This window comes from Ctenocephalides felis, unplaced genomic scaffold (genome assembly GCF_003426905.1).
Source record: "Ctenocephalides felis isolate EL2017-DRISC unplaced genomic scaffold, ASM342690v1 CF-g0.4_SCAFFOLD_01170, whole genome shotgun sequence".
Lineage (NCBI taxonomy): Eukaryota > Metazoa > Arthropoda > Insecta > Siphonaptera > Pulicidae > Ctenocephalides > Ctenocephalides felis.
The window spans coordinates 60996706-61009530 of NW_020537324.1; the positions used below are offsets into that span (position 1 = coordinate 60996706).

Sequence of the window (12825 nt, forward strand, 5' to 3'; positions counted from 1 at the left end):
CGATGTCAAAGTGTCAAATTTTATTGTCAACTATCGCCGAACTTCAAGTCGTTTGAAATTCAAATTCGTGGCGCTATCTATTACCAACATGTTACTAAAATAATATTTTTTTAATTCGATTGATTTAAAATTAAAATAAACCTAAATCTATAATAATTTTACATTTGTTAGTTTTAATCATCTGAGACTTATGAAATGGCGGCTTTAATTTAAATGATTAACTATGTCTTACTCTCATTAGGCAGATTAGTAGCTTTAGTAGATTATTTTTTGTTTAGTATTAGTAAATAGTATTTAGTATGAAATAAAGTATATTGTACTCATATTTGCCAATCGTTGATGCAGTTTAATATAATTCAAATCTTACCTTAATTCTTAATTTTCATCAATTAAGTAATTCTTATCTTTCTAACGATCACAAAACTCCTAGATCCACCTATGAACATTTCGCTGGCCTACAAATATTCTTTATAAAAATAAATAAATGGAATGCATTCTTGTGTTGTGATTGTGACAGCAATGATAAAACACTAGAGAGAAAAATTTAGTAGAGTGAACAAATAGCACCAATTTCTTAATAAAAGACTGATTATTCAAGGTATAGCTGATACCTTTGTTATTTCTTTATCTGTAAATTGTTTTCAACAATATATAAGAATAGATTTTACCAGTTTGTGTAAACAAGCTCAAAGTCCATGTGTTAGTCTAATTAATTGCAGTTTGGGACAAACATTTGCAGACAGTTTTTAATACCTTAAATTAATATATTTATTGATATTACAGAAAATGTTTCGTTTAATGAACAGTATTCGCTGCCTTAGCAATGGGTTGGCCAGAAGGAAATTTTCAAGTAATGCAGAAAAATTTGTGGATTTGGCAGTTAATGAACAAACAGGGTTTGCTACTATTACTATGCAAAGACTGCCAGTAAATAGTTTGAATTTAGAACTTTTAACACAATTATCGGATTCGTTTGATCAAGTTGAAGAAAATAAATGTAGGGGCATGATTTTAACATCAGTAAGTTTTTATGAAATAAAAATCATTTTCACATGTTTTATATTACTTTTTGTCAAATATTAATTTATTACAGGCCTCCAATAAAGTGTTTAGTGCAGGATTAGATATTACAGAAATGTACAAACCTAATGATGATAGACTTAAAGCGTTTTGGAGCAAGTTGCAAGAAGTGTGGCTAAAATTATATGGATCTTCTTACCCAACTGTAGCTGCAATTAATGTAATTATTATTGTATTAGTTCAGATATTTAATTTATTGCAATTTTGTGAAGTATTTCTTTGGATATGAACTCTACCTCTATAAAAATATTTTACTATAATTATAATATCATGAGAATAAAGTATAATAAATGTATTTACTTTTCAGGGCCATTCTCCAGCTGGTGGATGCTTGTTGGCATTAAGTTGTGAATATCGTGTAATGGTCAATGCGTTTACAATAGGATTAAATGAAACACAATTAGGTATTGTTGCACCAACATGGTTCCAAGCTTCAATGAGAAATGTTTTGTCAAAACGGGATTCTGAGCTAGCTTTAACTACTGGCCGAATGTTTACAACAGAAGAGGCATTAAAAGTAAATATATCTACAAACTGAATATTTATAGGAAATCATATAGTATGATAAGAGCTATATGTTTAAAATTTAAATTTATTTATATATCAATTATTTTTCTAGGCTGGCTTGATTGATGAAGTTGCTAATGACAAAGCTGATGCTTTAGCTAGGGCAGAACAATTTTTATTAAGGTTTAAACGAGTTTCACCACAAGCTAGAACAATAACAAAACTTGCTTTAAGAGCTGAGGATTTAAAAGCTTTGGAAGAAAATAGAGATCAAGACGTGCAATTATTTGTGTTTGCAGTGAAAGATCCAAAAGTCCAGAAAGGTTTGGGAGTATATATGGAATCATTGAAAACTAAAAAATAAATTTTATATTTTATAAAAATCTAATTTTATATTTCAAATTGTATATTATGAATTTCATATCTTTTAATAAAAATATAAATACTGTTATGTAATTTATTGGATATTTGATTTGTTGACTGCGTCCACTATTTCATCCAAAACTATTGGAATATTAAAATGTGCTTGTATTGATTCAAACTCTTCCCTTTGTATGTCAAGAAAATGATTTATTTCAAGTACTTTAAGTCTATCTCTGGCAATTTCATCTCTGGAAATTAATTTAACTCATTAAAATCATGTCTAACATAATATTAGGCAAATATTAATGAATTTTCAATTGAATTGGTGTAATTTTGTGCCCAGAAAAAATTGAAATTAAAGAACTGAATCAAAGCAAAGTGATTGATTTCAACAAAACAATAGTAGTTGCTTACCTTTTTAAAGTTTCTTTTAATGAATTAAGCCATGTTTTAATTCGTTGCATTAAAACATCTTCCCTTGCATCTATAGCTTGCATATGAACATCATGAGACCCAGCTATTGCATTTATAACGGCATCTTTTTCTGCCATAATCTAATAAAAACAATACTGTACGTAATTGATATTAATAAAAGTATAAGCCAATTATATTTAATAAAGAAAGTGTATATTTTGCATTAAAATTTTGTATAGTTTTTTTTCTTTGATACATCACTTTCATATCTCAATCAGGCAAGAGTATAAGAGATTATGAAACAACAACAATTTTCTTATTTTATATATATACATATCTTACATTTTTTAAATCTTCTGCCATATCCGGATCAGGTCCTTGAGTCTCAATTTGTGTCAAATAATTCAAAGCAATTTCACTGACTTGGCCTGAATAGTTAACTTCTGCTTCACGTGCTTGGACAAAATATCCTTGACAACCCTCTATGAAAATGGTGACCATTTCTTCCATGTTATGGCCAAATGTGGTATTTGCTTCCTAAAGTTTAACGTATTATATAAACTTCCACATGATGTTTAATCTCCAATCATATTTTATTTTTAAATATTTAAACAATAAATAGCAAAACCGGGACGATGCAAAAGGATGCTCTTCCTAATTCTTATTTGAAAACCTTCAATTGCGGCCTATTTTTCAAAACTTTAATTAACATTTCTAATTAAACCACTTTTCATAGGCCTATGATATTTTAAGGAGTTTGTTTTGACTATAAACACTATCAGCATACTAAGTCCCATGAAAACCCCAGAAGACAAAATATGACATTCACCTTATAAGATTTTTTTCACTAATAATTTGTTTTAACTTTATAATACATTTACATTTTATTTTAATTATTATCCTCTCTGTATCTACTTACATCGATTCCTTCAAAAAGAATTTGTTCAATTTCCATGAGGGTGCTCCAGGCATTCTCCATTAACTTCTTAAACTCATCAGTACATTGTTGAGCCATTTGAGTGAACTCTGATCGACGGATTTCTGGGCTGTCTTCTAAAGTTTTAATCATTGTTCTCATTTTACCAAATATTCGATCTCGTTCCTTCATAAAATTCATTGTTGCCCTGAAAATTATTATTAACAATTTACTTTATATTTTTGGAAACAAAAATTGGAAAGAATAAATAAATACAACATAACAAAATTAGATAATAAATGTTATTAAATAATTTGACTTATTTATTTATTTTATTTGGAACATAATTATATTATGTTATGAAAACCAACCTGAATTTTGTTTAAAATTAAATAAATAATATTAAAATATAAATTCACAACAAACAAAGTTTATTTTAATTTATGTTCATGTTGAATTATTGAATAAAAACTAGGAATTAATAATCATTTTTCACAAAATTTGTGGAAATTATATTAATTAATTTGCTTCATGATTTGTTAGCAATTATATTAGACTTCTTTTATAAAAATTTATTCAATTCATTCATTCATTTTAATAAAAAATATTTGCTACTTACTCTTGGCTTTCAGCCTGGTTTTTGTCTTTTGTCTCCTGTATACAACGGTGAAATTGTTTAGTTTCTTCTTCTCGAATATGATGCTGTTTTTGACCAAACTTAAATATTTGCTGAGTGATCAGATACATATTATCTTGATATCTAAATTCATGAAATAATATTTTGTCAAAGAGAATGTATAATTATATTTATATTTTATAATATAATTATATTTATAATTTAATAAATAGAAATAATTTTTCTTTTAGAGAAAAAGTGAAGCTTCTAGTCTTTTTTTTTCTTATTTAAATCATTCATAACAAATTAAGTTACTACCATTTTTACTTACTCAATAAAAGTGTTACTGGTTTCTATTCTGTTTTTTTCAAAATAAATATTAAAGAAACCACCATTCAGTAAAAAGATATTCCATCAGTATAAGAAAATACCAAAAAATCAACTGCTTTGATCCAACAAATTTGACTGTAAATTTAATTCTAACATAAGCGTATCTCCGTTACTCACTCATTATAGACATCTTGCACAGATTCTCCAATTTTCAACAATGCTTGGCCTTCAACATCATATGTAAAAAGAGATAAGAAAAACTGGTGGCCGTTTAGATATTCTACATAACATTTTTTGAAAAATTCGTGGTCAGCTTCCTCAGCAGCCTTTGCATCTTCTTGCTGCTTTTGATCAGCCTCTCTTTCCATTAGTTTTTCCAAATCTCGCCTGGATAAATAATAATATCCAAAATTAATAAAAATTTATTAATTAGCTGATAAAGATATCAAGTTTTCATCAGTTTTGTAAATAGTATCATGTGGAATTATATTTAACAGGAAAATTAAATTTTATATACAGTTAGTCGTAGAAAAAAGAAAAGTTTTTTTTCATATGATTATTTTAAAAATATCAAAGATGTGTTATAATTTCATTTTATAACTAAATAAATATCTAAATTTGATTTATGTTCTTTGCTAATTTGCTAATCAGATTAAACATCATATTATGTATTTATATTTATTATTATTATTATTAATGTACTTTTACATACCCATGTTGTTTCATCCCAGCTTGACGTTCTTCTGGACGAATCAAACGATACTCATAATATTTAAGCTATTACAGCAATTTCAAAACTTTTATTTTATTGTAAATTCCACTATGACTATATTTAATATAATAATCACTTACATTTGGAAGAAATGCAGTCAGAAAACTGTTAAAATCATCTGCTCTAGAACAAGGATTTCCAGCCATGTTCAGAGAACGCAAGCAAGGAAATTGCCTCAAATACAGTATCTGCAGGAAAAGCAGTTACTATATTATTACATTATATATATTTAAATATATTACTTACATTACTCGGTCCGTCTTCAATTTCATTATTGCCTATACTTAAAATAGTCAGTTTCTTAAGAGAGTCTATATTCTCAATGTCAGTAATAAAATTTTGATAAAGTGATAAAACTTCTATATTGACCAAAGTGCTCAAATTTGCTATCTTTGTTATGTAATTAAAAGAAAGATCAAGTTCCTTTAAATTGACTAGCATTTCTATATTCTCAATTTCCTCTATTATGTTATTTGAAAGATTCAGTTTGGTCAACGATGTGAACATCCAAAGATGATCTATTTTTAGAATATCTAAAAAAATTATTAAAGAATGGCATTAAAACTACATTAGTAATATAAACTGTCAAACTAAAAATGTATATAATTTCATATTGAAAATTAAATTTCATATACTAAATAATGCTTGTAAATATATAAAAAATGTATTATGTTAAGTATTTGCTTTTCCATTTATTGTTATTGAAAACAACTATGAAATATTATATTTTTACTCACTCAAAAATTCCAATCGTATACTCTTGACTTCTTCAAAATTAATATTGTCTTCCTTATAAAGTCTGCCAGATTCACCTTGCGGGCCCTGCTCCAAAAGTGCTTTCATAAGAATCTCATTATTTATTACCCCTGGCTCGATATTTTTATGGATAACTTGATTAATACTCATCGTCATTGTGAAAAATAATTATTTGCAAGCAGAAAGTAAAAAATATGCTTTAAATAAATTGAAAATTAAAATAGATTTGACAGTTTAGAAATTTATAAACTGAGAATGGTATCTATAGCAACATAAGAGCGAATAAATAGTTATATACAATTATATAAATCAATACATCATATTTGATTCAAATTTCTAATATGTTTTTTTGTTTTCTTAAAAGTTATAAAGACATGAATTACATTTAAAATTATATTGTATAGTCATTTGCAAATATCAAAAGGTTGTGCAATACTAAATATAGTGTTAATTGTTACTAGATCATTAAAGTTTGATCAATATAAAATGATTTAATTGAATGTTTGGTTTGAATAATTATCATACAAAATGATAATTACGATAAGAAATATATGGCACAATAACAGTTTCCTATACCTAGTTTCGTCTTGATTTATTTACAACAGTAATGACATTCAATCAATTATAACATAAACAGAAAATATTTCATATTAAAACTTTTTATGCAACTTACGCTCAGAATCCTGTCAAGACAGGATCATCTTTTAATTTAACCACTTTATGTTCAAATGATTTAAAAATTGAGAATGATGTCGATTGATTCAAGAATTCTGCTTCAGATGAACACATCAATGATGTTTTCAATAAATATGTTATTTCTTCCTTAAGAATTATAGAATTCAGTACTGCATTATGGCAACTTGATCTTAAACAACAGCATCCTCCTAAAGAATTAATATATAAGTAAAAAATATTCATTTCGCTAAATAAAATTTTAGAGACTTACAATGAGGGAGATGTAAATGTTTTTTAAAAACCGTTTCAGTCGGTTATGTTTTTTCTTGTATTCAATATGTTTTTCCATTGCTCTCATTATTTTCATAAATCGGCACTATAAATAATGCAAAATTAGAAATAATTAAAACACAGAAATACAACAAAATCTTGAATAATTTAATCTTGCAAATTCACATCAAGAGTCGAACGACAAATGTCTTTTGTAGCTGTCAAAATGTAACAGGCTCGCAGCAGCATATGTTTATTTATCAAGAAAGCAGGCTCGCATTTAAACTTTAAACAATTTAAACAAATGTGATCAGTTTAAATAGTTCAAACACACATTATTATAATAACTTCACTTGCTTAGGTATAGAAATAAATTACAAAATAACTTAATTTAATAATATTAAAATACAATGCATTGTCCGCCATTATATACTTGGAGCTGTCAAACGAAACCAACCAATCAAACAGCAGGACGAAAATTGTCAAGAAACCAGGGCCACATTTTGAACAACTTTAAATATTTGAAATAAATATCTGAATTATTTTAAAAAGCTTACCAACAATATTATTATAACTGCATTTGCTCAAATATTACTAATAAATTTATTTTAATTTTATAAATACACTACGACTAACTAAAAACAGGAACTATTTGATATAGTTCAATTAATTACATAGAATTAGCTGGACCAATCTTTACAAAAAACTAGTCAACACAATACTCAAATAATGTCTTTCAAATAGTTTTAAAATTTTTAAAATCCGTTCAGGATTTTCAGCTAAAACGAGAACAAAAAATATTGCACATTTTTGCTAATTATAAAGAAACGGCTTGACAGATTTCTTCGCAACACTAACCAACAAGAAGTCTCATCAAGCGACATCCGATGTCTCATAAATTTTTGAAATCGGTACAGCCGTTTTTACGAAAACGTTGACAGAAAGTGTAAAAACGGCTGACATATACACGAAAAATTAATCTTTGCAATTATCGTATAGTTTCTGCATATTTTAACTCTTAGCAATATTTATATGATAATATTAAAGTTAAAATAATATTCCCATTACCAAAACTTATTAAAATATCCCAAAACAATAAATTGCATTTTTAATTTAGATAAATATTTAAAATAATTACCCCTAACATTTCAGCAGACGGTCCTGGGTAATATAAGCGCGCTGTCTAATTCAGAATTGTGACTGTTCTCCTAATACATCAGATCGATTTTGTATGAAAATTTAATTTTGCAAAGGTTTCTCGAACTAAAATCTATCCATTCTACCAGGGGAACAGTCACTTTTCGAGAATGAAACTTTATTTAATGTGGCACAGAGGCGTCTTCTAAAAAGCTAGGGGTAATTATTTTAAATGCTGAATTTTTGAATATTAAAAATAATAGAAAATATGCAATATAAATAATGTTTTTAATTAATTTAATTCTTAATAAAATAGATGTTGCTATGCATGATTGTAATTCAATGTTTATAATTTATTAAAAATAATTCTTATATATGGCTATTAATTATTGCTTGCCAAAAGCAACCTGAAAAAATCAATAAAATGCACAAAAAATTATAATAAAAGAATCAAATTAAATTATTTATATTTTTATTTATATTATTTACAAAATATTATAAATATAACAACTAATACATAACTTTAAAACTAATATATAATTTGTCCTATATTTAATAAGGTACTTCTAAGCGATTTTATTATTATATCACAGTCGAATGCACTAAGTGTGCAATTGTAAGATTTTTATTAAATACATATTATTAAATATATATCACATGTAACTATACGTACTTCCGAGACATCATCTTATTAATATATCACAGTTAAATGCACTTACTGTGCAATTGAAAATTTTTTATTAAATACATATAATTAAATATATATTATGTTTCGTTTTGCACTTTAGTTGTAAATTAGAAATTCGAATACTCTGATCATTCATTGCTTTAATGGAAATATTTCTTAATCTTGTAAGTATGTAATATGAAATAAATATGGATCTTTAAGTTAAGTACTAAATAAAATATAATAACAATAAGTAAATCTAAAAAGAATAAGTAAAAGTTTATAACTAAAATAGATACATATGTTTTTTCAGTTATCTCAAAAATTAATTAAACTTATTTGTTTAATCACACACATTCAAAGTTTAAATTTTAGAAATAATGGAGTTATAATTCAAATTGTATGTACATTTTTCCAGAACATAATTGCTTTTTGTTTATCTTAACAATATCAATATATTAATGCAATTGAACGTTATAAGTTGTGTGAAAAGCTGTTTTAAAAGGTTTTAAACAGCTCATGAAAAATTTACAAGAAATACTTTGCTGGTCTAAAGGGTCAATATAAAATATACAAATAACAATTCTTTAAACATTTACACTCTCGCCTAACTACTTCTCAAAGGAACAAAGATCTCTTTGTTTGCTTCAACTCCCTTTGTACATCATTATAATATTCAAGCTCAGATGTGTAATATTGTTCATCCTTTTCTGTAGTTTGTTGCCTCTGCAAGCTGTCGACAGATTATTTCAAATCAACCTTAACAAACCTAGGTTTGTCTGCCTAAACAAACTAGGTAGAGAAAAAAGTGGCAATGGGGCCGGGTCAAGTCCAAATATCCCAGAGGTATTCCAAAAGTCTGCGTTGAAGGTGCTCCATTGTATGATTCACAACTCAAAAGATACTTAGGAGTCAGGAAATCTGAATAGGCATGTTGCTCTGGACAATGTTGATGGCTATTAAACAAATATTTAAAATACATGATTGTTGTAAAGCAATTTATTATTCAAAGCACATCAACATCAATTATCAATTCACTAATAATTAATTAAAACTAAATGATGCTTTTGTACACATTCACAATGCAATATTCGATATTCAGTTCTTCAAAGTTGTATTGTAAGTATAAAGATGATTCAATGAAAAATTTATCTAGAATCACTTATAGTAAACAATTCAATTGATTCATCTACATTCACTTGAATTGCTTTCTATACCATTTAAAGTTTGTTTTTGTGTACTGCGTAACTATACCAATTCACATATTTGATACTTTCTTAGATTATCGTGTGCGAAAAGTAATTTTGTCCAAACTTTGCTTTGTAAAATAAACTATTAGAATATCTTATTACTTTTAAACTTGATTTATTCAAAGAATATTAGTGATTTCATGTGATTGAAACTGATGTTTTATATACTAGAGTGAATTGATTAATTTATTGAAAAATATAATTTAAATCGTTGTTAAATATTTAAAATTTCATTTGAATAAAATAAATCTCACATGCAAAAAAACTTACTCGAAGCTGTGATCTTCTAATTCATCAATCTTGTTTTTCTGTTTAGAAATAGAAGGTACCGGTATACCATTGCATAATTCATCAATATATCATGTTTGTGTTAAATTGTTTATGTTCCTTGTTTTTTTTTTCATAAGTTATAAGGACCTGCAATAAGAATATACATTTTTATATCCAATTTCCAATCAAACCAAGCTAATACACATCTAATGATGTATAAATCAATATATACATTTATATATCCAATTTCCAATCAAACCAAGGTAGCTAGTACACGTCTAATGATGTATAAATCAATATATACATTTATATATCCAATTTCCAATCAAACCAAGGCAGCTAGTGTACGTCGAATGATGTATAAATCAATATATACATTTATATATCCAATTTCCAATCAAACCAAGGCAGCTAGTACACATCTAATGATGCATAAAGCAATATATACATTTATATATCAAATTTCCAATCAAACCAAGGCAGCTAGAACACATCTAATTTTGTATAAATTAATATATACATTTATATATACAATTTCAAAGCAAACCAAGGCAACTAGTACACGTCTAATAATGTATAAATCAATATATACATTTATATATCCAATTTCAAATCAAACCAAGGCAGCTAGTGCACATCTAATGATGTATAAAGCAATATATACATTTATATATCCAATTATCCAATCAAACCAAAGCAGCTAGTGCACGTCTAATGATGTATAAAGCAATATATACATTTATAAATCCAAATTCAAATTAAACCAAGGCAGCTAGTACACGTCTAATGATGTATAAATCAATATATACTTTTATATATCTAATTTCCAATCAAACAAATGCGTCTAGCTCACATCTATGATGTATAAATCAATATATACATTTATATATTCAATTTCCAATCAAACTAAGGCAGCTAGTACACGTCTAATGATGTATAAATCAATATATAGATTTATATATCCAAATTTAAATCAAACCAAGGCAGGTAGTACTCGTCTAATGATGTATAAATCAATATATATATATTTATATATCCAATTTCAAATTAAACCAAGGCAGCTAGTGTATGTTTAATTATGTTTAAAGCAATATATGCATTTATATATTCAATTTCCAATCAAACTAAGGCAGGTAGTACTCGTCTAATGAAGTATAAATCAATATATATATTTGTATATTCAATTTCCAATCAAACCAAGGCAGCTAGTACACATGTAATGATGTATAAATCAATATATACATTTATATATCCAATTTCCAAACAAACCAAGGCAGCTAGTACACGTCTAATGATGTATAAATCAATATATACATATATAATATCTAATTTCCATTATTGTTGTGAATTTATATTCCTAGACAATATTAGAATGCGATGTGTTTATATTCAATTCTCGAAGAACTGTCAAACGTTTGACGTATGGGTCGGTGGCGACATCTAACACAGAACCGTATGAACTCGGTAGTCACTACGTAGTTCCCAATGAACTGGGAACGATCTTGCATAGAGGCGCTGTATGCAATCGCCTTAAAAACACAGGAATCTTGTTGGATTCCTATTGGATTCCGTTATACGCAATTACATATAATTATGGTCATGAATTTTATTATTTGAATTTGAATCTACATTGTATTATGATTTTAATGTTGTGTTACGTTATTTTCTGTCTTAATGAACCAAGATAAATAATTCAATAGTGATTTTCATAAAAATATAAAATTTAGTTTCTCTTGAGACTGTGATACTTCTTTCCTGCATGAATCGATATAAACTTAAAAAATAGTCAATAAATAGTAGTTCACCGTAGTAAAATTTATTTCTTCGAATTTTATAATAAATAAATAAGTATATATGTTTAATAAAATAATATTCACTTTCAATAGTTCCTGAAAATAGAGATATCTATCACCCTCAGTTGATGGATTGAAATAAATTTCAATGATTTATTTTTTTTAAATAAATAAAATCCTTCAAAGAAGAAAGGAGGCTTTTAGTTCAGAGGTTCAAAATTATATTCATATCTGTAACGAAACATTCTAAAAGAAAGCATAATTTTATATTATTTACAATTCTGATTTATTTGTATATAGATATTTCATACGGGAAAAGGAGAAACATTACAACAATTGTATTTATTATTATCATAATTGGTATGTGGACACTCTTTTTGAAATAACATTCAAAATTTACAATAGTTATAATACTAATTATTTTATTATTATTATTATTACAAATATTTGATAAATTTTCTATAGTATATAGCTATTCATATTTATATCAGAACCATACACATTACATGTTACATACATTCGGAGATTTTCACACAATAAATCATAATATCTGGCTGCTCATACTGTTTTATATTTTGTTTATTTTTTTTGGAAAATTGACACGACTTTAGGTGGAACATTTATTGCACAAATTTTAGTGTCGTCGAAGAAGATTTTGTTCGAGACTTACTATATACAGACAACTATAATGATAAAATATTTATTTTGGATCTTGAGTCAAATATAATAATGTAAAATATACATTTATATTAAATGATGTAATTTGAAATGATTGAGTTATATTGCCATGAAAGCTAAAAAATAATATAAAATAAGAGTTATATATAATTGTCTGTATATAGTGAATCTGTACGATAAACTGAATGTAATATTTTTATCAGGTTTATTCCGAACTCCAAATCATTCGTCATAACATCATTCATTTTATGTTCTCGAAAATTATAAAAAAATCTTAAATTTTGCTAGGATTTCTCGAACTTCTGAGCAGACACGATGCCTAACAAACAAA

General features: G+C 26.4%; 2 protein-coding genes and 1 long non-coding RNA gene across 3 annotated transcripts; 1 reads left to right on the forward strand and 2 right to left on the reverse strand.

Annotated features, from left to right (window-relative positions):
* Nucleotides 1-458: 458 nt before the first annotated feature.
* On the forward strand, nucleotides 459-1951 carry LOC113366651 (enoyl-CoA delta isomerase 1, mitochondrial-like). Its single transcript, XM_026608293.1, has 5 exons — nucleotides 459-598; nucleotides 784-1020; nucleotides 1094-1240; nucleotides 1388-1597; nucleotides 1700-1951. Exons 2-5 carry the CDS (start codon nucleotides 787-789, stop codon nucleotides 1949-1951), a joined length of 843 nt encoding a protein of 280 aa, XP_026464078.1. The 5' UTR covers nucleotides 459-598; nucleotides 784-786.
* A 93-nt stretch (nucleotides 1952-2044) lies between these two features.
* On the reverse strand, nucleotides 2045-5910 carry LOC113367473 (dynein regulatory complex subunit 3-like). Its single transcript, XM_026609079.1, has 10 exons — nucleotides 5736-5910; nucleotides 5245-5531; nucleotides 5079-5186; nucleotides 4939-5003; nucleotides 4404-4613; nucleotides 3900-4040; nucleotides 3284-3488; nucleotides 2707-2901; nucleotides 2365-2504; nucleotides 2045-2198 (listed from the first exon to the last, which is right to left on the reverse strand). The coding sequence occupies exons 1-10, from the start codon at nucleotides 5908-5910 to the stop codon at nucleotides 2045-2047; spliced, it is 1680 nt and encodes a 559-aa protein (XP_026464864.1).
* A 3142-nt stretch (nucleotides 5911-9052) lies between these two features.
* Nucleotides 9053-11374, reverse strand: LOC113368199. The gene is made up of 3 exons (XR_003366356.1): nucleotides 11266-11374; nucleotides 10024-10170; nucleotides 9053-9459 (listed from the first exon to the last, which is right to left on the reverse strand). It is a non-coding gene; the product is annotated as an uncharacterized LOC113368199 (long non-coding RNA).
* Nucleotides 11375-12825: the final 1451 nt, after the last annotated feature.

Bases quoted from the DNA above. Each gene is read 5' to 3' on its own strand.
- LOC113366651 (XM_026608293.1), top strand. From the start codon at position 787: ATGTTTCGTTTAATGAACAGTATTCGCTGCCTTAGCAATGGGTTGGCC. The intron at 1,021-1,093 runs GTAAGTTTTTAT...AATTTATTACAG, and splicing joins GGGGCATGATTTTAACATCA to GCCTCCAATAAAGTGTTTAG. The intron at 1,598-1,699 runs GTAAATATATCT...TTATTTTTCTAG, and splicing joins CAACAGAAGAGGCATTAAAA to GCTGGCTTGATTGATGAAGT.
- LOC113367473 (XM_026609079.1), bottom strand. From the start codon at position 5,910: ATGACGATGAGTATTAATCAAGTTATCCATAAAAATATCGAGCCAGGG. The intron at 5,187-5,244 runs GTAAGTAATATA...CTTTTCCTGCAG, and splicing joins TTGAAGACGGACCGAGTAAT to ATACTGTATTTGAGGCAATT. The intron at 3,489-3,899 runs GTAAGTAGCAAA...AATAATTTTCAG, and splicing joins AACCAGGCTGAAAGCCAAGA to GGCAACAATGAATTTTATGA.